The sequence below is a fragment of the Ptychodera flava genome, chromosome 16 (assembly GCF_041260155.1).
Source record: "Ptychodera flava strain L36383 chromosome 16, AS_Pfla_20210202, whole genome shotgun sequence".
In the NCBI taxonomy this organism is placed as follows: Eukaryota; Metazoa; Hemichordata; class Enteropneusta; family Ptychoderidae; genus Ptychodera; species Ptychodera flava.
The window spans coordinates 10,233,671-10,259,476 of record NC_091943.1 but is presented as its reverse complement, the minus strand read 5'-3'; the positions used below and the strand labels follow the sequence as shown (position 1 = coordinate 10,259,476).

Sequence of the window (25,806 nt, the reverse complement as noted above, 5' to 3'; positions counted from 1 at the left end):
AATACAAATTTATGCAATATACATTTTATGCTAAATATAATTTTCACATAATATGGAGGGGCCATACAAAGTTGGTTTTGTGCTTGAAGTATTATTTTCTGCAGTACCCAGATATTGTTATGAGGAGGTAAAATTCGTTTTTTTGCGATACCTCAACTTGTTAGTTTCTTTCAAAGTATCACTCTAAACAATCAGTCATGACCAGTTTTGTTGATTACTTTCAAAATGTACAACACATTGAAAAACAAATCTATCATAAGGGTGATGAGGTTAACAATTCTTGCATTTTCTCCGTCTTTCATTTTGGAATGTTTTCTGAATTCAACTAATGTTAGTAGAAAAATGACATGCATAGTCAATGATTACTTACTTTTGACTCAGTTCCTGCAGGTACTGTTGACTCAACGACATGTTATATTCCAGATTTTTAATACGGTTGTTAAGTCTCATAAAAATAGACTCTTTGTTAGCTGGTACAGATGACCCGCCACTTCCTTTATTTTGATCACTCTGAATTCCATTTCCAGTGTCTTTCTCTGTTTGTAATTCAGTTGATTTGCTTCCAGAATCTGTAACTTCATTGTTTGTCAAAGCTTCCTGTGGCACAATCTTTGATCCATTTTCAGGTTTTGCAACGTGGATAACTTTGTTTTTGTCTGATTCCCCAGAGTCAGTTACAGGACTTTTCTCTGATTTTACAGAGTCTTCTTGATGAGTAGCAGTTATCTTGTCTGTGGGAGATTCTTTATTTTCTGGAGTTGTTGTAAATGTCTGGAGTGTTTCCGGTGGTTTTGCACCATTTGGTTTTGTTGAGTGAGATTCTGTTTGGTCCATATCAACTTTGGCTGTGTCTAACTTACTTTCACTTATTTCATTTTTTAATTCAGTTTTATTGATAGATCTCTCAACACTGACAGGCTCTGCATTAGCTTTCTCTGCATCTGCTTGCTCATCTGATTTATTGATTGGCATTTTCTCATCTTGTTTTTTCTCAGTAACTTCTTCAATGACAATGTCAGGTGGTTTTGCATCATCTATATTGTTTTCTTTCTTTTCAGTTTTATCTTTTAAATCCTCGGATTGATCTGATGTATGGCTTGTTTTTGTTTCAGTAACTTTTTTCTCAGTCACACTTTGATCACAGTGACTCTCATGACAAGTTTGTTGTCCTGAATTATCAGATTTTTTCTCCACTTTGTCCTTTTTAACCTTGTCTTTCTCTTTCATTGTTGTCTGTTTAGTATGCTGTGAACTGGGTGTTTTCACGGTGAAATCTTTACATGTCATTGAATACATTCCTTTCATATATCGTACATAGTTACACAATGGTAAATATTCACTGTAATCACACTTTTGGCAATAGGTACAAGGATCACACATCTCATACAGCTTTTGTTGAAATGATGGTTGCTTCTGTGAACTTCTAACCTCTGCACTGATTCTGTTCTTGTTCAAGTCAACATCTGTCCTTATAGCAGGGACATCTTGACCACATCCTGGCTCATCTGGTGGGTTTTTATTTGTAATATTCCTGAACAAGGAATAAAAATATCACAGTAATGTAAATCTGACTGCACAATGTATTTGACGATATACGCTGACACACAGAGAATGAGATATCTTGGTACACTGACTGTATAGTAGACAATATACAGAGGATGAAAGATGAGATATCTTGGTACACTGACTGTATAGTAGACAATATACAGAGGATGAAAGATGAGATATCTTGGTACACTGACTGTATAGTAGACAATATACAGAAGATGAAAGATGAGATATCTTGGTACACTGACTGTATAGACAATACACAGAGGATAAGTATTACAGAGAACTGCAACATTTACTCCATGCGGGATCCCCACAACTGATACACAATAGAGAAATGTCAACAATTTTTTGGTATTTCTTTGTGTGTATTATATACCGGTATCTGTACTCCCAGAAGGATGTTGAAACAGCAGGTGTATCAATCAACATAGCGTATACAGTTTGTACAGTTTGTGAAGTACATTGTAATCATCAACATTTGGATTGAAGTTCAGATAGAAGTAAAATGGTCACCATGACAATACATGCAATGGTATTTTAACTATTATTGCATTTAGAAACTGACTCTAACAATTCATGATTTTGTCAAAGAAACAGTGATTAAACTTTTCTCTAAAACCAATTGTAGAAACTTTCATTCAATGACAAACTTTTGATTACAATGTAGCAAAACTGAAATACATGTATGTAGCCACTTGATGATGACAACAAAATAAATCATTTCTGATCTGAACATGGATCCTTAAATTAAATATGGTACAAAAAATAAAAATGCCTGGACAGTATGGAAAATATTGCACAAATCACAAAGCATGAGATATATTAAATATGAATACGAGAAAAAAAACACTACAATGATTTGAACTGGCCACAGATAATGAAAGACAGGAGAAAGATAATGGACGCTTCATTAAGGAAATTTTCAATGAGATGGCAATCTAAAGCATAGACTCTCTCACAGCCCCTTCGTTCGCTACGCAGTTATGCGCCCTCAACGGTCTTTCTAACAAGCGATGCTAACCGAGCCAGCCGTGCTGTAGCGTAGCGGAACCTCGCCGGCTTCGCCGGCTCGCTGAGCCGAGCTTCACTCGGCTCAACTGCTGAGGGTGCCAGTATGGTCGAAGGTGAAGCCGGCGAGGGGCTGTGAGAGAGTCTATCTAAAGCAATGTGAGTCATACCATAGAATATGATGTTAGTCATGCTAAAACATTTGACTAATGTTGTAATATAAAATACAATAATTACGGATCATCTTCTGGAAAGCAAGGCCGTAATTCTTGTAAATCTTTATCTGTTAAGTTTTCTGTCAAAAAATTAAAAACAATCAGAAATGATGTTATTAATTAATACAAACACTTTAATTGCTACATTGAGATTAGAAATTCAAAATTAATGCTGTAAAGCTGTAATTGCGGTATCTTAAGCTTCCCTCAGGACAATTACTAAAATAATATTTTTCTGTAAAGAAGAATAATTTTGTATTTAGAGCAAAGTGCTTCTATTCAGTGTCTCAGAACTGTTTCCACAAACTCACATTTAATGTAGGGTTGCCTTGGTAAGCTGTCACTTTATCACTTGTATCAGACTCAGTGCAATTTGTACCAAAATTTGGGTTTGTGAAAAGTCACAATACATTTGAGTTAGGGCTATATGAACACAGCAAACACAAGAATAACACATTGATTATTCTTAGCTAGTTTTAAGTTTTCACATTACTAATTCTAGTTTATGATGCAGACAAAACTGCAACACTGCCACTTACCACCACATGATGGAGATTTTTTGGAATCTTCTGATCCTGTGAATACTTTAGCTGCATGTTTCACAATATTATTAACAGCATTGGCAATGGCCCCAGCAATAATGTTAGTTTTTTTCAATCCTTCCCCGGCAATCAAGTCATCTTCTGCAATCAAATCTGAAAAAAAAAATGTGCTAGTCATTGACTGCTTTCTACAACTTCAATGATTCATCGTGTTAAACATCTTTGAACTACAACATACGTCTGTGACAAATATCCTAGTGCACACCTTGGCGGTGTACTTGCATTGACAAGAAATGGATTGAAGGCACTACATTTTATTCTTGCCTGTTTTGAATTTATCTGGCTTCAGAAGCAAGGAGTAAAGATTATCACTAAAGAGCTATAAATATATACATCCCAAGAACAATCCCTGGGATGTCCATGGCTATTATTTCTAAAGGGAACAACACCATCCCTGAGTCTTGAACTTAACATTTTCCAACAGAGTCCATTACTGTGAGCTTACAGGTCTCAAACTCACCATCCTCCTACAGTAAGTCGGGTCCTGTACCAAAACCACAACCCCATGATCTCCCATTTCATAACTTGATAAGAAGCATGAAGACAATTAGAGGGTTTTAGACAAATGATAGTACATCCTTACCTGATGTCAATAACTGACTGAGCGTTTAAATAAAATGAGAGCAGTCCTAGCAAAACTCAATATGACACACAGATTTATGAGGCTGATAGGCATGGCAAATAAGACTTATTGGGATGATGTGTTGCAAGATCAACAGGACAGCTCATTGGCCCAGCATTTCTGACCGGTTGACTCAGTGAGGCTGACTTGGTAAGCTGGCACAATTGAGGAAGATGGTCTTCAAAGAACGGCCAATTAGCCTGGATGCCTGAACAGTCAGCCTGGCAACACAATTCAGGCCTGCAAGGCTGAATGGCAAGCTGGACATGACTGACCAGTCGCCTGATTGACATTAATGCCAAATGAGTTTATTACTCAGTAATCGTACACTGGAAATGAGTGATTTGTTGATGGTAGTCCTACATGAATTCACTGACGGTTTGAAAATCCTACCTGTATCTACTTCAGCCTCGTTACTTCCACTAGAACTCTCTGAGTCCTCTATAATCTCCTCCTCCATACTGGTCCCAAAAACACTTGTATGAAAAAACAGAGGAGAAACAGAGTAACAATCAACACTGGTTACAAACAATCATTGCAATGCATTTATGCATAATTGATTTGTTTAGGTTTGAACTAAAACTGTACAGGAATGTATTGGCCGGTTTTGATGAGGAATGTTTGGTCCAATCAAAATACCACAATAATGTTTGCAGTATACAGACACATGAATATTCAGATGAAATATGACATTCATATACAAGTGACCTTACGGCCAATAGAGCTTTGTTGTGTTATGCAGAGAATTTGTGACACATGAGTTGATGAAAGTGGAAATCTTTGCTAGCTCATTTCAGGATGGCCAGACCAAAATTGGTGAAAAGAGATGCAAAAATACAAAATTGAAGATTTCATCATGATTTGAACAATTTACATTAAGATCATCCATAGAACATGTCTAACAAATATCAAAGCTATCAGACAAGTAGTTTGTGAGAAACATTTATTGACCAAAGATGGCAAAAATTGCCTAAAAATACGAAGTTATCATAATTTGATAAATCTGATTACGGTTATCCCTGGGGACCTGTACTCCAATCATTAAAGGAATTGGACTGGCTGTTTTGAAGAAGAGGCTTTGAATATAAAAAGTTGATGGACGTCTGACAACTGACGATGCTACACATCCAACTGTTAGGATAAGTTCCATGGAGCTGACAGTGGAGCTAAAAATTAACTTGAAGACAACTTATATGGTAAATTTTCAACAAAAAAATGATTCAAAAATAGCTTAAACAGATATAAATCATAACTTTGACCAAAGATCAGGAAATTTTCCCTAAAAACTGAAATGTGCAAATCACATCAATTTCAACACATCACAATTTAAATCTTTTGGAACTTATAGAAACAAAGTTTTAAAGCTACTAGACAAGTAATTTCTGAGAGTATTGGTTTTTATCAAAACTGCAAAATATTGGCTTAAAAATTTCATATGCGTAAATGTCTTAATCATTTGAACAAATCTAAGTAATGGAAGGCACAACAATTAACACTTCAAAGCTATCAGACAGGCAGTTTTAGATAAGATATTATCACACATTTTAGGAAAAAATTCCAAGAAATACAAACCACAATTATTTCATAATTATTTGAACCAAACTTGTGCATACCACAACAGTGGTACTTTAGGCATCATTGGATAATATTGTCTAAGTTCTCTCAGTTGGAGGCTAATGTTAGAAAGGTTGAGGAGTAGCTGATGCCTAACATGCTGTTTTATCGGATATTATCGGAGAAAATTGACAATACCATCTCAATTCTAAGTCACAGTCAATATTAGGAGGGTGGGACATTGGCTATTGCCCAACATGCTGTTTTAACATGTTTAAAGTTGGAGTGTTATATTTGAAGTGAGTTGATGGAAAATGACCAAAACACTGTATCCAATAATATTGATAATATAATCCTTGCTAGAGCAATCTAGTCTCATACTCTTACAAATCTCTAACTTAGACATCTTAGATGATATAATCCAATAATAAGAACAAGCCTATGCGCTTTCATGCGAGGTCATCCCTAAAATCATAAAAACCACAATTTTAAAGCTACTTTTACGACTGGTTTGACAGATGATCACTTTTGAAGACAAATGATGAAAAATTCTAAAAACTATACATATGAAATTCCATACTAATTTACACAAGTTTCAGACAAGTTATCCTTGGAATATATTTCCCAAACATCAAATGAGTGATGATATTCTTCCATTTTAAGATCCCCCTCATCAACACTGGCGTTATCATCCTGGTGAAAGATTTAAAAAGTAAAAACAACGAACACTTTACAAACACTTACCGAAGAATACTTATTGGGCAGTAATGCTCGGATCCGAAAAATGATAGCATTTCAACTTTCAAGTATTTTGTAAACATCTGTTGGTCCTGAATAGAAAAACTCTGTAATGTTCGAACATCTTTAGCATGAAAAGTACCCAACACATGCCACTCTCTTGTAGGGTATCTAGAATAAAAATCATAATGTTGATATAAATATAAAATTTCACTCAGAACAGATAAAATGGAGGGGGACAATAAATTTACTTACAATTCTTCACTCTCTATACCTAGTCTTGTGTAGATTCATAAAATTGTTTTGAATTGGCTAAGAGAAACTAAGATTCTTTCACGGCCTGAAAGGCACTGTAATCAAACATTACGTTTGAAATCAAGTTCAAGTGAAACACATGATAAGTTAATCTCATGTAACCCTTTGAGTCCAGAGTCCATTTTTGTTGCCTTTATACAACAATGTAATGCCAACAATTTCTTTCAGATGTAGACAATTTTTGTCAGATTTTTCCACAATTTTGGTCAAAAAATGTAGCCCACGAAAATTTATATCCATACAGTCCAAAATTGTGGAAAAAAATAACAGAAAAAAATACATAAAAATTGGTAAAATGTTGCCTTGATATTTTACGGGGAAATTACAGTGCTCAAAGGGTTAAATTCATTACGGTAAATGCCTAGATCAGCTGATCATCAATTAAACGTCAGTATACCTGACCCATTAAAACCTATGGATTTTTATTATTGCAGCAGCAACCACATAAAAATATGGTATGTAATTCTCTTTCTCTATTACCGGTACACCATCATCTGGTGAGTCAAAAAATCAAACATCAGTCAACAATACTTATGTCATTTAATCAAAGCACAACACAAAGCAGTCTTACCTGTCACTGGTATAAACTCGAAAACTTTCTGGGGTTGAAGAAAAAAGTTCAAAGTTTGCAATTTCTATATGCTTGATTTGAATTGGTTCACACAATTCAACAGTCAGCCTATTGATGGACAGAAACAATAGGTTATTAAACAATGGTGTACACATACTCTCAGCATTTTTATACTTTCTATGTATCACAATTGTCATTGACAAGTATATTTAATCAACATTTTATTTACCAAATTAGGTGTTGACAAAAAAATTTTGAATTGGTAACTAAACAACTTATTACTATTTACATCTTATCTTTCCAGGGATAGCAAACCAGGTAAACATGTGGAAAAGAGTGTTAAGACTTCAGAACCAAATATCAGAAGAGATTGGGACAATGCCCAGCTGGCTTGGTGAGCCCCACTTGGTAGAAAGACCGTTGAGGGCGCATCACCGTATGGTTGAGGATAGAGCATTCACAGTTATGTAGATTGGTTTTATTTGTTACTATGTTGAAATGAATTTATCTTTTTCAAAAAAAAAGAGTGTACTGAACAAAGATGATGAACAAAGCTGAGGATTTTATCGCAAAGTTTTCAAGCCTTGTAAGACTTGAAGGAGAAGAATGCATCCTGAATGCATTCATATGATGATCTTTGTAATTAAACAGCTAATTATTTGTTTTTTCAGACAAGTTGCATTGTAATTTTAATGCATTCACAGTTATGTAGATTTGTTTTGTTTGCAACTATGTTAAAATAAATTCGTCTTTTTCAAAAAAAAATAAAGAGCTGCATGGCCAATGAGGGGCTGTGGGAGAGTCTAAAAAATTGTTTACTGAAATAAAGTCTTCCACACACATTAGATTATCTCGATATCTTTGAGTGTTTCTCTGAGATTGACCAGTAAATGGCCAATATCTAAAGTAAACATGGCCATTATGTTTACACTTCTTCCGCTGCTTTGCAAGAGTTTTTTTGATTTCATTTTCATTAATTTTAATGGTTGCATTTCATAACACCAGCAATAAGCACAAAATTTAAGGTTTGCAATCTCACTTTCTAGGAATGAGTTCAACAGCTATGAAAAAGACAACTTCATTGAATTGAAGGGGTGTGCTACTTACCATATTTTTGCACTGCACGGATTTAACATGTACACATCTCTATTCTGCATAAGAATTGCTGAAGTACTTTGCGCTTCAGAATTGGCACCTAAAATCTTTGCTCCACAATCAGCAGATGCATGGTTTTTACTGTTTTGATTTAAGCTGAACTGCCTTTGTTGAGTGGCAGATGACCCTTGACCTCCAGGACCTAAAGAAACAAAGATACCATTTCCCACAAAGGTTATACAATCTATTGATTACATGAAACATTGCAGTGTGGCAGTGTTCTCCACAAATGAAAATTAAAGGCAGGCGGCTAATTAGCATATTTATTGCATAATATTTGCATACAATTTACATATCACCAGGGCTATTCACAAGGCATTCCAGTGATGAGATATACTTCTGACATTTTAATATTTTTCTCCATTCAGAAGTGATAAATGGCAAGCTATACAATTTATTTTTAAATTTAAATCCTTTTTATTTACTAAAACATCAAAAGTGAAAAAAAAACATTGAACTAATACAAACAATACACAATTTAGTAAATATATTGCACAATACCAACATGAAAATTCAAAAGTAGGCCTACATGAGAAGTAATCAGTGTTCGAAATAATCGTTGGCAAATGGTGGCACGTTTTCATATGATCCTCTGTTACTATATGATTGTCTGTAGCCCGATTGGTATTAAAGCCATGAACGTCTTTTTTTACGTGCGGCGTCCATGACAAGTTGATACGGGACTGAATATTTGCACTAAGTTACAATGCGGAGTCAGCGGAGCATGCCTGCAGAGAAACATACGTTGACTTTAAAACTCTATTCATAATAAAGAGAGGCCCGAAAAAAAATGATACCAGGTATTTCCAAGAGAAAGATTTGAAATTTCATCGACTCATAGTTCGGCAAACGTACAAAACTTTGACAACTGCGCGGCGTAGGCTGCCATGAATGTTTGTGTGGAGCACACTGGCGGGTACGCTGGCTGGCTCTTGATCTCGATCACACGCGACCTTTGAACTATACAGTGCAGAACCGTATGTACATAGCTGCTGTATTCGGATGATCGCACGAAGATGATGATTTATAGCTCGTGCAGTTTCTTTTTACTTCATTTCATTGTGCCTTTCATATTTTAAAACGGTCACAGATGTTGAAACTTGATCAAACGCAACTGCTTCTCAAAGTCAATCGAGTGAATCGCATGCAAGTTACGAATGCGTGACAGGAAGTGACACACATGGCTTCAACATCATGTGGACGTACACGGATCTCAAAATTGCTAACTCGGCTCGGTCGGATACGCAACGACCTGAGCATGCGAAGTACCATACTTTTTTGCATCTGATATTTGTGTCAACCAATCGCACGATTTTAGCCACATCTGATCGAAATCACTTTTCCTGACCTTCGGATCGTTAATACAAGTACGAGACATTGGCGGCAATGGTAGTTGCCTATAGTATAGATGCTTTGACTGAGTGCCCGCGCGCTGGCAAAAATGCAACACCGAGCCTTGTACCATGTCCGTTGTATGAAATGGACGGTGTATATGGTACGTCGGCAGTTAACACATTTCAAGCTTTTTGAATTGAAGTCTTAGCGAATGTTCATCGGCACTACGGCCGTTTCACACTAAAAGCTCGTTGAAATAAAAGCGTGACAAAATCGCCGCTGAGAAACAATAGGTCTTCAACCACATTTTAATAAAGAGTATCGGCGGATATGAAAGAGGATCGGGCGAAAAAAATAAGGATCGGGGCCGATCCTGTTAAACGGCCTGGGGAGAACATTGAGGATTGCATGCAGTCGCAAAACAAACCGACAGATGTGTGAACGGCCCCTCTTTATCAGAACGTTGTCAGTTGCTGTCATTTTTATTCAATAGGCTGTCAGATATTGTTCGGACAACTGGCTGTGAAAACAGTTTAGGCTACAGAAAACAAGTCATCGTTGATGACACAGTCCCCACTTGTTAATGGGTGCTTTGATTACAGGTCCTCAGAGAGGATAGAGTCCTCTTCATTAGGTCTGTGATAAAATACTTTTGAATAAATTCGCTTGATACATGTCTGAGTTGTAGTTCAGGACATGAAAAAATCGTAATAAAATGGCCACATGGTGGCCATAATGGATCGAATCACAAAACAAATCAATGTGCATATGTATGACATACGGTAGGTCAATGTCCTTGTACCAACTTTGATTAAAATTGGTTGAAATATGCCTGAGTTATGGCTTTGTACATGAAAAAATCATAACAAAAAGGCCGCACAGCAGCCATATTGGATCGTATCACAAAACAAATTAACATGCATATGTATGACATTGGTCAATCTCCTTGTACCAACTTTGAAAAAATTTGCTTGATACATGTCTGAGTTATGGTTCTGGACATGAAAAAACGTAATAAAATGGCCACACGGCGGCCATATTGGATCGTATCACAAAACAAATCAATGTGCATGTGTATGACATAGGTTGATGTCCTTGTACCAACTTTGAATAAAATTGGTTGAGATATGCCTGAGTTATGGCTCTGTACATGAAAAAATCGTAACAAAATGGCCGCACTGCGGCCATATTGGATCGTATCACAAAAAAAATTGATGTGCATATCTATGACATTGGTCAATGTCCTTGTACCAACTTTGAATAAAATCAGTTGAAACATGCCTGAGTTATGGCTCTGTACATGAAAAAATCGTAATAAAATGGCCGCCTGGCAGCCATATTGGATCGTATCACAAAACAAATCGACGTGCATCTGTATGACATATGAAGTAATCCTTGTACCAAGTTTGAATGAAATCGCTTGGGGCATCTCTGAGATATCTGCGTGAACGGACGGACGCACGCACGCACGCACGCACGCACGCACGCACGCACACACGCACGGACACGACCAAACCTATAAGTCCCCCCGGACGGTGTCCGTGGGGACTAACAAAGGTGGGCGGGCGAGATAAAAGGTGGGCGGGCGAGATTAAAGGTGGGCGGCGACAAAATGAAGCCGGGCGCACCGCCCGTCAAAAACCCCTCGTGGAGAACATTGCAGTGTGGCATTGATGTGTCATCAGTGACAACTGCCTGGAACGAACTCACAGAATGATTTGAACACAATAATAGAAAATGTTAAAATGTGTCTGTATGCAAATTCCATGAAATAAATACAGCCTTGAAACCATAAATGCAGCCAGCATCTTGCAAAAACTGGTGTAAATACCATTTTCAACTCAAACAAGTACATCTTAATTGAGATCCTGCTATATACTCAAATAATATGGTCGACATTGTGATCCTTTTTTCCATCATACACACGTGAAAACTTCAATATCCGTAACAAGAAAATGAAAAAAGTACAGAATATACAATGTGATACACATTGAAAAGATTTGGGACCACACAAATATGTCAAAAAACAATCCTCCTTATCATTGACTGCTGTCAGTACCAAGTATACATTTTGTATTTCTCAAATTCTCTGTCACATCTAATAGACATTTTTATATTCTATTATTCTTTATTCACGAATTAGAACAATGCCATTATTTAAGCTAGCATTTTTTTCATTTAAGGAAAAAATAAAAACTGTTTTGCGTTGAAGTTAGCATGAACTACTTTCAACACAAATGGTTGACATTCATACAAATCAATGTTTTACCACAAGTTTTCAGCACATGATGCATTTTTTGGATCTTTTTGATGTCTCAATCTCATTCCATTTAGATTTAGGATCACATTTTCAAGAAGGCGTAGAACGCTAGCAATGCGAAAAGCAGCTATCTTTGGGCTAAGAATATTTCAATATTTCAGCAGCAACTGAAATAGTACTGCAAACATCCATATCATCATGCCTTTATTTGACATACAAACTACATGTGCCATAAGATATTGGAATTTTTCAGAATGTTTGAATTTACCCTTGGATTAGAAGTATTTCCGATACATGTACCCGGTATATTATTTTAACATCTATATCATTGTGTTTGATGACTATGATAAGGGATCTCAACTAATTCATCTATTACAATTTAGCTTTTCATCGCTATTACCACTTTTGCATTACTCAGTAAATGCGACATTGTGTCTAGCTTTATACATAATAGAATGAGAACACCAATATAAAATGTAACAATGTGTATTGAATGATTTGAAAATTAAAGCATAGCATCAATGACAATTAGCTAACATTTGGTTTGATGTGGCAGGCAAGACGAGTGATTTCAGAAAAAATGATTTTTTGACCAAAAATGATGAAAATTGCCTAAAAATACAAATATGAAAATTTCACTACAATTTGAAGACACTCAAGTAAGGTTGCCTCTACGTACATGCACACAAAGTTTCAAAGCAATCGGAATGGTTAATTCACAGAAAATGATTTTTTGACCAAAAATGCTATAAACTGCCTCAAAAACACAAATACGAAAATTTCACCACGATTTTAACAAATCCAACAGAAGTCGACCGTATGATCAAGCAGTACACACTCCAACAATATTCATTTTCACAGCCACGTCTCTACTCTGAAAACAACTTACACACTCAAACAATATATTCATTTTCACAGCCACGTCTCTACTCTGAAAACAATTTACACACTCCAACAATATTCATTTTTACATGATTACATTTGACATGATTAAAATGAGTAGCTTCTAATGAGAAATGAATGAGTTGATGTTATGGTTGGGATACCAGAGTATGATTTCAATGGTGACAGACAGAGAATGCAAAACATTGGATTATGGTTATATGGAGGACTTCAGGGAACTGAAAATGAACAGGAGGGAAATAAATTTTAGAGTGCAGCGGGAATATGATGTGATGTCATACTACTCACCAATGCCTCTATCTTGATGACTACTGGCAACCAACACTGTGATAAATGATTCACATGCACAGAAAAATGATACCAAATATTTAAAACGGTTATGAAAGATAAAATAATAATATCATGCATAGGCAAATCAGAAATAGAAACTAAAATTAGCTTTTTTTAAGAAGTGAAAAGTATTTGTCAGACCTGTGCAAGTCATGCCTGGTTTGTGTATTTCATTCACTGACATGCAAATGAGGGATTTAAAGTAAATGTACCTTGTTAAACAGACAAATGACACTGTGTATGGTCACTTTGCTACACATTTACATTGTGTAAGCTTTAAATGAATACACGTTGGCTAACTTGACCTCACACTATATCATCGCAACTTATCACAAAAAACTCACAATATCTCCACTTCTTATACTTGAGTACAATACTTTAGTTGGTTAGGTAGTTGTCCAGGTTGACAAAATCTTTTCTTTGTTAGTACTTTTAAACTTATTTCACAACACTTACATTTTATGAATAGTAGACGTCTATGGTTTTAACTACATATAGTTGTCAATTCAAATTATAAAGTGAAATGAAAGGTAGAATAATCAGATTGAAAATAGAGAAGAATGATATTATGCTGGTGCCAGTCACACAGGGGTTGACAAAATCTCAACATATTGTCCCATATCCTCTGCACTGTTTACTTTGTAGATGAAAACAACAGGATTGTATCACACAATACTGGTACTACAGTTTGGGCAAATGAAAGATACTTGATAACTGACATCAACATTTCTTAACCATACCTGGGAGGGACCCTCAAAAAAAGTACTACTAGTATCAAGTGCTCCTCTTTAAAGGTTTTGTACGGTGTTCTGATTTGCAGTTTTGTTCAAGGACAACATTCAACCAAGAAAAAATGAGGTCCTGAGACATAAAACATAGCAACAACTTGAACAAATCGAAATGAGGTAATTTCTTCAATTTTCTTACGTCACTGAGTAAAATCTTGCAAAGCCACTGATGGACTAAACTTTAGCCTTACTTTATGTTTGATTTTGATCCCTTTACACTTACAAAATCTACATTCAAACAATACAGGACGTAGATACTCTTTTCTAATTTCAAACTTTCCAAACATTCAAATATACAAGATTTTCCCCAAATATTTCATCATTTTACAAATTTAAATAGTATTCTTGCCTTGTTTTCTGCCTTGCTCCTGTTCTGCCATCTTTTTCTTTTTCCATTCATCAAATGAAGGAATGTGTTCTTCTTCTTGCACAATTTCTGTCTTCTCTTCTTCTTTTCTCACTTTCTGTGTCTTCTCTTCTTCTTTGCTTACTTTCGCTGTAACCACTTCTTCATCACCAGATTTTTCTTCTGTTTTTCTCCTACAATATACAAACAATGTTGATTTACGGAATATGGAGTGAGATTTCATCATGACAGCACCCTCACAGACCACTGTGGGGCAGTGGTAGGGTACCTGTCTCACTATCAGGATGGTGTGAGATTTCATCTTGACAACACCCTTACTGACCACCGTGGGGTAGTGGTTAGGGTACCTGTCTCACTATTAGGATGGAGTGAGATTTCATCTTGACAACACCCTCACACCAATCCTGAAGGAACTTCACTGGCTCCCCGTGTCTTACAGAATTCAGTTCAAAATCCTACTTCTCACATATAAATCAATACATGGACTCGCTCTTCATACCTGGCTGAACTCATTGAAGTCAACACCCCTAGCAGATCTCTCCGATCAAGTCTACAAACCACACTTAAGTTCCACGAACTCGGTTAAAATCATACGGTGACAGATCCTTCTCCTATTCCTCATCAATTCTATGGAACAAACTGCCAGCTCCTCTTCGATCAGCCTTGGACATTCGTACTTTCAGATCTCTGCTTAAGACTCATTTCTTCAAGAGAGCTTACCTGTGACCTAGTGTAAAGCGCCAGTGAACATTGCTGATGGATACTAGGCGCTATATAAATTATTTATCCTATCCTATCCTATCCTTACTGACCACCATGGGGTAGTGGTTAGGGTACCTGTCTCACTATTAGGATGGAGTGAGATTTCATCTTGACAACACCCTCACATATCACAGTAGGGCAGTGGTTAGGGTATTGGTCTCACAGTCAGGATGGCATGTGATTTCATCATAAAGTCTAAATTCAATACTTCACACTTCACAAACCCATAGATGTTGTACGTCCCACTGTAAATTAAATAAACCAGTATATATACTTTTCCACTGTATTTCAAATTTATATGAAGTTCTTATGATTGAAGCATAGATAGAGTGGAGAACAATACTGAGTCACTCAGAAGACAAATCAACTGATACTATATAGGGCTCAGCCTTGGTGTCGCGCCAGGGGTTAATATTGGCAATGTTATTTGTATTGATTTATGATAAAATAGATTAATTGTACGTTTGTATGACAACTATGCTCAGTTTCCCTCTGATGAAAGCAGTTCACGTACGTACACGACGTCAAACCCTACAGCAGTTGCAGGTAAAGATTTTCTGTAATGTGTAAAAATGTTGGACAAAAATCTGCAATTTTTACCATGATAACAGCCTATTGTGTCAAACAAGGGACGTATTATGCCATAATTATCATAGCAATGGTAACGGCACTGCCCACCTTCCACTTGCAAGCTGAAAACTGATATTATTGCAATGTAACATTCACAATTTTAAATAACACATCAAAAATTTTGAAAATACAAACAAACTGTATAATTGCCTCATAATTTCTGTTTCTACATGTAACAATATCAGATAAAGTAAGCAGTAAACATTAATGAAAGCTGAAATGCCTTCTGTAAAAGATATTGTATATTTATATAATGCCGGTAATTTTGATGTAGTTCACACTTGGATTTTCCTTTCAATTGCAATTTAACCCAATGGTGTCAATGTATTTCAACTTTATACCCTCCGTCAGTGCCTTCTTGCCTACACAACACGTAACAACTGTAGCCTCTCTAATCAAATTCAATCTCTCCAGTCAGTTAAGACAGCGCCCTCAAAGGCCAGATTACAGTGCCCTGTGAGATGATGGCAACAACCATCTGTCATAGAACCTTGACTACACATCTTAACAGTTTGGTAATGATTTAAGTAATTTGAAAACTTACTCTTCTGGAACATCTTCCACTTTATGTTCCGTGACTTCAGGTTCTTGCTTTGTACTTTCAATTTCTTTTTTCATTCTTTCCTCTTCTACAACTTGATCTTCTGGAAAACAAGGTCTGCAATAGACAGAAAGACTGGTAATACTGGCTGACTGAGATAAAACAGAAAACTAGATCAAGAATAAATAAATGATTTACTTCTTGTTCAAGATCAGGTTGATGTTGTACAAAGTTAGATTAAGGATGCTTCAAACATGAAATATCCTGAAAATGACTGACAATCACCGCTATCCCCTATACAGCATATCAAGCTTTGAGAACCAAGGACAAGGATCAGGACATCATCGGGGCAACCTCTTTGTGAACACTCTCAATTTCTTGCTTTTGGGAAATGCAGTAGAGTTCATGAAGCTCAGCTTTTTTAACAGTAATTCCCTCCTACTTTTGTCAGCAATATTTCCAGTAATTCATTGATTTTGAAAGTAAAATCTTTATCTCCTGCCATTTTAAAGATAAAGTCTTCAGCTTGTTTGGCATGTTTCACGACTGTTTTTGTCTCTGCAAAATTGATTTGTCCATGTTATTAATCTGACAATTATGATGAACCAGGATTCAAATGTCTCTCTCCACTAAAGGCAATAAAATCTTTGGACTTAATAACGTGAAAAACAAGACACAATAAAGACCAATAGCAAAATGTGACATGTTGTACAAAAAGTCGCACATATCAGTTGGTAAGCTTTGTTCTTTTTTTTAAAAAAACATGACACAAGCAAGCTCAGAGCGAGTTTTTCAATAGTCTATTTATTTTATTTTCTCATGGGTATTGTGCCCATAAGTCAATTTTATAGACTATTCATTAAAACATACCTGTCTATGTGTTGTGGCTCTTTTTCTGCATCAAGTTTTGAATCTGGAGTTGTGTTTTTCAGTTTTTCTTCATTTTCATGTGAAGTTTTGCTGATATTTTCCTCTGCCTCATTGCTGATATCTCTGGTTTTCTGTATGTATGAAATCAACTTAATAAATCAATATGTGAACAATAATTGAGAATTGTTACGGACTTAATTAATAAGTCAGATTTTATCTAAGATATTATGCAATCGGTTATCGCAATTACCATTAAGTACATTGGTCAAGACAGTTATCAACTGGTGCCACGATCAAGGAGTTTGTTTGTTGGTTACATCAATAAATTTTTCAAGTTAAGCATAAATCCCACTCTTTGTCATTTCAACGTCAGACTTTGATTTCAAAACTCATAAAATAGGGGATATATATATGACTTTTTGAGTGACTATTTAAAGTGCTTGCTTTGAATACTTTGTGTTTAACCTTATCACTAGCAAATGAAGTTATTTTTCTCTAACTGGGTTGATCTTTGGATTTTTCAAAAGAATTATAGCAACCTGTCAATTCATAAAGGCTTTGCCGCTACTACACACTTATTTTGAAGTCATGATTTACACAACATTCCTTTGATGTCTAGACCCTGGAAACTTTATCGTTCAACACTCTAGTTCCTAGATTAAATGACACAAAAACATATAAAGATACAGCTACACCCTTTGAAAGAAACCTACATTTTTGAAGTGACCCCTGAAAAGGATTGCAATGACCTTGGCCACTACTGTAAATAGGGTGCATATGGTAATTTTGATGACCTTGGCTGGTTTTGTAGCTATGTGTATGGCATTTTGCAAAGTGTACAAATTTGACAAATATTTAGACTATGTTGAGCTACAGAGTGAGGGCACTTGACTTCCAACAGTGACCTAGAAATCTAGACTACCTTATAATTCTGTTTGCTGAATGAAGTGATGTGGCATGTATAAAATCTACATTTGGTCTCTCTAAACTTGCGATGTCATCCACTTTGTCATACTAGCCTGATGATGTGGCCGCTAGTGAAATTCAAAACTTCTTCAGATCATTAGAAGTGACATATTGCAGTAAATTGTCTTCAAGTATTATCAATTGAAGACACTCTGAGACCTCACAATGGTATAACAAACACTCAATAACAACATTTTCATTATTTTCTCAGTCTATATCTTAAATTTAGGGTTTTCAATGTAAAGCTGTGAAATCTGTCAACATTAAAATTTGCAACATCTTTCTTCTGTACTTCCCTATTTCACATCTGAGCTGGGATCCACACACTTAGGTATATATAAATGGCTAAATTTATAGATAATATAGAGTTTCATATTTTATGTTTTCAATATAGATACATGGCTATTAAAAGGCATGTCAGCTACCTAAGCAATGTTGTATTAAAATTCACTTGTAACAAGGATTTTTTCTATACAAATATAATGAAATTCACTGAAACTTTGATGAGATATTCACAATAAAATGTGATGGTCAACATCCTTCAATTTATTTCCAAGTTTGTCTATTTCTACTAAGTTTGGCAGCTAAAGTTCAGGGAAAAATAGTAAAATTTCTCATTGCATTGAATTAAGGCAGTAGACAGTAAAAATCTGACGTCTTTCAGAACAAAGGAAAACTTAGTTATTAAATACAAAATTATTTCAAAACTTTCAGAAAAGTTCATTCATTTATATTCTTCAAACTCATGACAGTCAGAAGTTGCCAATTTTATAAATTTATTAATAATCTAGATATTTATACATACACTGCTGAGTGCTACATTGTTACCATATCAAGTGTTAAAGCCCTGTGCAGACTTTTATCCAAAAATCTAGCAACATATTTATATAACGATTGCAATTTCAAAGGAGAACTAAGACAGATACACCTCATAATCTTCTTAACACCACAGTTAATCTCGGATCCCCGGGCCTTTTCAACCCAGGGTTTAAGTGCGGAAAGCCATGCATGTGTCTGTTAATTAGCATTATAAATTGGATAGCTTTATCTGTGTAACAAAGAGATTAGTGATGTGTGCAAGTATTGTATCCAAATCAACCAAACTTGTATCACAGCTACTATCACTAGTAACAATACAGTGTACAGTGTCCAAGATTAAGTAATATCCATCAAAGACAATAGTTTGGTCTGCAAATTTTAGCCAAATATGCAAATAACATTTTGGAGGAAAAATATCCACAGGGGGCTCCGGCGGATTCAAAAATCATCCCTTTTAAAATTCACAGTATAAACTTTGGGAAGACATTGGCTGGGAAATTAAACAGATTGGTGAATTTTACTTACCTTGACCGAGTCACTGTCACTTGGTAGAACATCTTCCTTTGGTTCAACTGATTCCAACTGTTTTGTCATTGTTTCAGAAGATTCTAGATTATCCTGTTCTTGAGAGTTCTTTACATGAGCTTCAACTGGCTGACCAAGATCAATACTTGGATCCTTTGACAGGAAAAGAAACCATATGATAACAACACACAGTGGAGTATATGAAATACCAGTACAACATGATTCCAACATTGTTATAATGTGCGCACAGATGTTATGTGTGTGCACAAAAGAGAACTGGTATGATTATTTCAGTGTCACAGCATGGTTTTCAAAACTACTAAAGTTGAAATGTGGTTATAAATTAGTTGACCTAATTCATAAATGTACACGGTTACTGAGTGTTTGGTATACTGTCAATGTGCCGGTACATGCAAGAGGGCTGTACAATCAAATCCAGCTGAGACCAGTTTTAGAGTCTGTCGGTCTTCTGGTACACATACAGTGTGCCACGTAATCTCTTGGTTACTCTTTAACATTCTCCTCCACTTACATTTAAATGTCATTAGGTCAAGAGAGATGGTATAAATGAACTGTCATCAAAATTACACATTCGAGTTATAGAAATAGTGCTTCATGTACAGATTATGACAGATGTACGGTATATGTGCTGTACATAAATTTCAATGAGTGCAATGTTCAGTGGTTTAATCTCAATGGTTAAAACAACCATGTGTATGCTGTTGCAGGTTTCTTGCAAGTTCCCAATTTCCACTAGATTGTTGATAAATAGGTGTAGTGGAAATGGCTTTTCAACAAATTTCAATTCTATAAAGACGTGTCACATGATACCATGGCATTTATCCTTGAAAGTAAGTTTTCCTTGAAAAACAAATACGGTCAATTCTGAACCTTGAATTGCAAATATTGGAATGGTTGGCACTTAAAGGGGAAGTTCACCAAGGATGATTTTTACATATGTGCTAGCTTTGTGGTCACTTACCCCTGAAAAGCTATTTTCGCCATTTATAACTCGCAAGATTTTACAAAACCCGATAGAAATAGTACAGGAGGTTGCCCATGTAATTTGAATCATGGGAAAAAAGCGCCAAGCTTGGAGCTTGCATAATGTGATATGGAAGGGACCATTTTCCCATGGGTATGGCATTGTCCACTCATCCATGCTTAAACCAGTCTTTGCGTATTTACATAACTTTTGTTATACTGAGTATCCTTGCATCAAAGATGATTCACTTTTAAAAACTGTCCACTGTCAGATTTTGTGTTGCTGTTTACCACTGTGTTACTGTGAGTGGACAATGTGGGGGCCATACCCGTCCGGAGATGGTCCCTTCTATATCACATTATGCAAGCTCCAAGCTTGGAGCTTTTTTCCCATGATTCAAATTACATGGGCAACTTCCTGTACTATTTTATCGGTTTTTGTAAAAAATCTTGCAAGTTATAAATGGTGAAAATAGTTTTTCCTGGGTAAATGACCACAGAGCTACCACATATGTAAAAATAATCCTTGGTGAACTTCCCCTTTAACAAAATAGCATGCATTTTCTATAATGCAGGGATATATGGGGATCAAAAATAACATGGATGCAATGAAATATAACATACCGTACATTGTACAGTAAACACAGAAATGCAGCAGTGTATGAAACCAATGTCAAGTTCAAAAGGCTAATGAGAGTGCTACATGTATACTATGGTAGCATACATGTATAACCAAGGGGAAGCTCACCAAGGCTACATTTTACATACAACTTAAGCTGTATGTGCTAGCTTTAGGGTCACTTATTCCGGAAAAGCCATTGTTGCCATTTATAAATCATGTGACTTTTTACAAAAACGGATGAAAATAGTGGCAGAAGTTGCATTTTAGGGCTTCATCAACTCAACGTTTTTGAATCATGGGAAAAGAGCCCAAGCTTGGTGCTTTCATCACGTGATATGGCAGGGACCGTCCTTCTATGGGTATAGCATTGCCCACTCACTCACACACTCATACGAAAGAAAATAAAATTATATTTAAAACACATTCAAATCACTGGACATAGAAATCTTTTGATGACCTAATTTTCGATTGAAAGTTCGTATTTTTAATCTAGTAAATATTGTAAATACAGACAAAGAATGTCAAATTTAAACCAAGACTCAAAAACCATCAGATCAACATACATGTACATTGTACAGGACACTACATGTACATGTACATGTAGTGTATGACATAATGTTTGGGATAGTAAAATTGATATGAAACATGTAACTCCCTATCAGTACATGCATCTGTTGCAATGTTCAAATCTCAACAACACAGTAATGGAACTTTACAGACTAGCGGTTCACAACTTGAATGCCCCAAGCTGCTTGCTGAATGTGTTATCTACACTAAATCTACCTACAATATCCCTTGCATTGAACCGGTGTAGGTTCATGCACTGATATCTATTTACATGTAGTAACACTGTTCATGTGGCATTGAGAGACTTATATGTAGCGATATGTTCACACGGAAAATGTTACAAATAATACATCTACATGTATAATTACTATGTGCGATATAAACAACTGAATAACACACAGAATCTTATTGTAAGTGCTTTTTAATAAACAAAATGTATGCCTTGTTTGGCTACTGAACAATTTCTACAGATTGTTGTGAAAGTGGTTTCATCCAGCAAGATTGAGAGTAGAGAACACAATCAGCAAGCAGCTTTATGCAAGGAAAACCACAGGTCTCAGTCCATTGCTGTTTTCTGATGGGAACACTGCAACGGATATTGATAGGAGCTTGTATCAACTTTTCTATTCTAGACATTACATGTACAGTATGGAACAAGCTGGTCATAAATGTAAGCTGTGCTTCATAGTAAAGTGCTGTCAACACTTGCTATGGATCTGTAGCGCTACCAAACCCTTAACTGAGTCACTTGGGCTCTCTGCAGTAACACACAGCAAAGGGAGTGGCAGTGCTACAGATGATAACAGTGTCATTAGAATTTATCAGGACTAATTTGTTGTCAGTGCAATGTGGCCTTGCCTGTGGGCCTATTCAAGCAAAACCATCAATAGTGTGTCAGTGTCATAAAAGCCAGGACACAGAGATATTAGAAGCTACATGTAGGTCAACTAAAAACAGAGAGGGAGTCATCTTTGCTATCACAAACTTTGAAAGAATTTTTTTTCATCCATTACAGTCACACAGATTTGGAAAAATAGAATTTGAATATTTTGAACAAAATCATACATCTTGCCTATTTTAAAGTAAATATGAGTATTGTTCACCAAATTTTTCATTTGAAATACTTTCCTTTATTGTTAGAAAATTAATTTTCAGTGCATGTCTACACATACTTTGGTTTTGTTCTTGAGAGTCAAAACTTAGATATGTAAAATAGCTATGCTGTGCTTCACTGAGCATACAATGAAGCAGTGTTGTTTCAGTACTATGACACTTTGCTCCAATGATTAGACTTGAGGAGACTTGCATGACTTACTTGTTCTGAAGCAGCTTTGTTTGAAGCAGCTTTGTTTTCCACCGGAAGAGTGTCCGCAACTTCACCTTTGACCTCTTCTTTCTGTTTATCTTGTTTTTCATTGGTCGAAGCAGCCTCCTTTGACGACGTATCACAGAACCATTGGGGTACCAAGCTACAAACAAAGAACAAAGCCACAATTCAGGTCTGAAATACGGCTGTACAATGCAGTCATTGTACTGAGTTGAGGTCAGTTAGGTGTACAATCCTATCCATTCATATCATTTACACAAGGTGTTGTTTGATGCGTCTGTCTCAGCGTTACCTTGCCCAATACATTTTATCATTTCATTCCATTAGACACTGTGCTGCTGTTCAGTTTACCACTTGGATTTTGTGCTGGGACAATTTTTATCATTTAAAGAGCTTTGGAAACCATGGCAATACTTCATTGCAAAGCAACGGAAGAAATCATAGCTTAATACTGTTCATAAATACAACTTGGATGTATTAACCTACATGTACATGTACAGTGCATACGAAGGTATACATGTAATCCTGTTTTACTCTCACTGGTAATAGGTATGCTACCTCTACGGTTTGGGAAACACAAACAGGACTTCAAGTTACTTCATTTAGGAATTCTGATGGCTGATGTGGAGTATGTATGCAGGTATGTAGACAATCAGACAGGCATGAATGCTTCAGTGGTGCACAACATGACTGTAACACAACAGTTGTAGGAAGATAGCTGTGTACAAGTACAGATATATCAGAGTTGCTCCACCAGTCAAGACACAGACATACTCTACATGTAGCTGCTGTTTCTCTGTAAGTCTGAAGTCCGACTGATTCAATTCAATGGAAAGTGGCAAGATTGCACTGTGATAACTTAGGCAGCTTCTGAAATACTGAACAGGTGAAGCAGTGAGGTTGAATACAAATTGTTGTCGTCCCTGGCATACACAATGATGGGACATTGAACAAAGAGTTCAAGTAAAGAGAAAACATCAACCAACAAACAAACATGTGGCATTTGAAGAAAGTTTTTGATCTGTTCACTAAAGAAGAAGACTACGACAGTGAAAATCAACAAGATGTGTTACTGGAGCCACTGCAGAAGTTGAAACATAATATAAAACATTACGGTGCTAATGATGTCTTGGAAGAAAATCCTTTGAGAAAGTACAAACTCTGTGAAAAGTCCAAGGATCAATCCAAAATACAAACAGAAATTCTGGATGATTACCACATAGAAAATGAAGTCACTGATAAACCTAGTATCAGAAGAGTCCACTCCTGCATTCAGAATATATCAGCGGAACACGTGCCTGATGATAACTCCATAGTAGTACACGTTGATTTGCATATACCAGTGGAAGATAAACCAAAACAACTAGCAGTCAATAAACTTTCAGCGACAACAGATTTCCATGGCAACAGCTCTGGCAGTAGTATAAAGAGAAGAAAATTAGGAATTGTGCATCATGATCCTCTGCCAATATTTACAGAGCAAGACAATGAACAGACAGAGAAGAAAGTAAAAGCCGCAACAACAGCACGACTTGCACTCCTGAGTAACCCTAATGTACGCAGATCTCTTGATATATTTGGTCATAAACCACAAATTGGTGAAGAAATTCCAAGTGAGGATTCAAATGTTGCACAAGTGATTGATGGCCATGAACAAATCCCTCTACATATCATACACAGACGTGACAGCACAGCAGAGGATTCCCGAGGATTATTTCACTCAAGTCTCCGTCTGGAAAAGAAGGAATACACACACCCTCTACCACTGGAAAAATGTCCACAGCAGAAAAAGAGACAAACACGTCGTATGATCATGTTTACAAAGGATATGGTAATGCGGATGGAAATTCAAGCATTATTAGCAACAACATTGGCTGTGTGTCTATGGTTACCACCAGCTGTAACTTCAGTGACATTCAAACTTCACATGTGTGCATGTATTTTACTTATGACATGCTCATCAATTATGATTTCATTATTTTGTGTTTATTAATGAAACAGTTTCTGATTTGTTTCATAAAACATCTCTTGTGTTTATCTGGAAAGCATTCAAATGCAAGCTTTTGTTGACCAAAGTGATACTGTACAATGTAAGTGTACAAGACAGTGTATCATGCACGACGTTCAACAAAACCTGTTCCTGAGACAATATGGTTTAACCTGTTCACCCCCGAGTCCCTGTAAACAGGTCCACAATCACCATTGACAACAATTGGTTTGGGCTAAACCATGGTGGTGAAAGGGTTAATCACACCCTAGCACAGATGTATTATGCATGTTTACCTTATGCTTGGTTCAAACCCTTATCCTGCCAAGTTCATGTCACCATCAGGTCAAGCTGATATTGAATACCAGTATTAGCAACATACATGTAACAAGTCCGATATCTTGCATTTTAACAAAGATGTAAACATTTGCAGATAGGCCCCATAAACAGTGATACTGTAAATATGATTGTTATCAACTTGACCTGCTACAGATATGCTGTACTGGTGTATGTTCATGTCAAGTCGATGAAAATACATGATGGTTTTGGCACGATACTGCTTTTCATTTACCTGGCAAATGGCAGATAACAGACCTGATGGAAAATTGGTTTCAATACACATCCTTACAAACTCTCGATGAGATTATCAGAATACTAAATTTTGCAGTTGTTCTAAGTTGTATCATCTTATCCTTGGATAAACTACAAATTCTGATTCCCAAGCTGTTCTATCACATTGCAACAGAGTTATTTATGCAACAATTTGAATAGAGAAATAGAAAGTATGCTGACTTTTTATTTTGTCAAATAAGATAGGGTACTCGGTGTGATACAGCACAAAGATGATGTATGGCAAACTGTAACACACAAAGTAATCCAGGTTGAACGATCA

The 25,806-nt window shown here is 36.1% G+C and overlaps 1 protein-coding gene across 4 annotated transcripts in view; it reads right to left on the bottom strand.

The window, feature by feature from the left end:
* LOC139152783 (SUN domain-containing ossification factor-like) overlaps nucleotides 1-25,806 on the bottom strand; it is a 50,980-nt gene that overhangs the window by 8,963 nt on the left and 16,211 nt on the right. The window contains exons 2-14 of one of the 4 annotated variants that reach the window (XM_070726116.1): nucleotides 22,931-23,069; nucleotides 19,428-19,580; nucleotides 17,118-17,248; nucleotides 16,251-16,364; nucleotides 14,297-14,487; nucleotides 13,118-13,153; nucleotides 8,284-8,473; nucleotides 7,177-7,284; nucleotides 6,297-6,461; nucleotides 4,392-4,474; nucleotides 3,314-3,469; nucleotides 2,797-2,854; nucleotides 371-1,531 (exon numbers count right to left, since the gene is read on the bottom strand). In XM_070726116.1, coding sequence (XP_070582217.1) covers nucleotides 371-1,531; nucleotides 2,797-2,854; nucleotides 3,314-3,469; nucleotides 4,392-4,474; nucleotides 6,297-6,461; nucleotides 7,177-7,284; nucleotides 8,284-8,473; nucleotides 13,118-13,153; nucleotides 14,297-14,487; nucleotides 16,251-16,364; nucleotides 17,118-17,248; nucleotides 19,428-19,580; nucleotides 22,931-23,069 — 2,685 coding nt within the window. Of the gene's footprint in view, nucleotides 1-370; nucleotides 1,532-2,796; nucleotides 2,855-3,313; nucleotides 3,470-4,391; nucleotides 4,475-6,296; nucleotides 6,462-7,176; nucleotides 7,285-8,283; nucleotides 8,474-13,117; nucleotides 13,154-14,296; nucleotides 14,488-16,250; nucleotides 16,365-17,117; nucleotides 17,249-19,427; nucleotides 19,581-22,915; nucleotides 23,070-25,806 lie in introns of all 4 variants that reach the window. The other 3 variants (XM_070726115.1, XM_070726118.1, XM_070726117.1) reach the window with 3 other exon arrangements.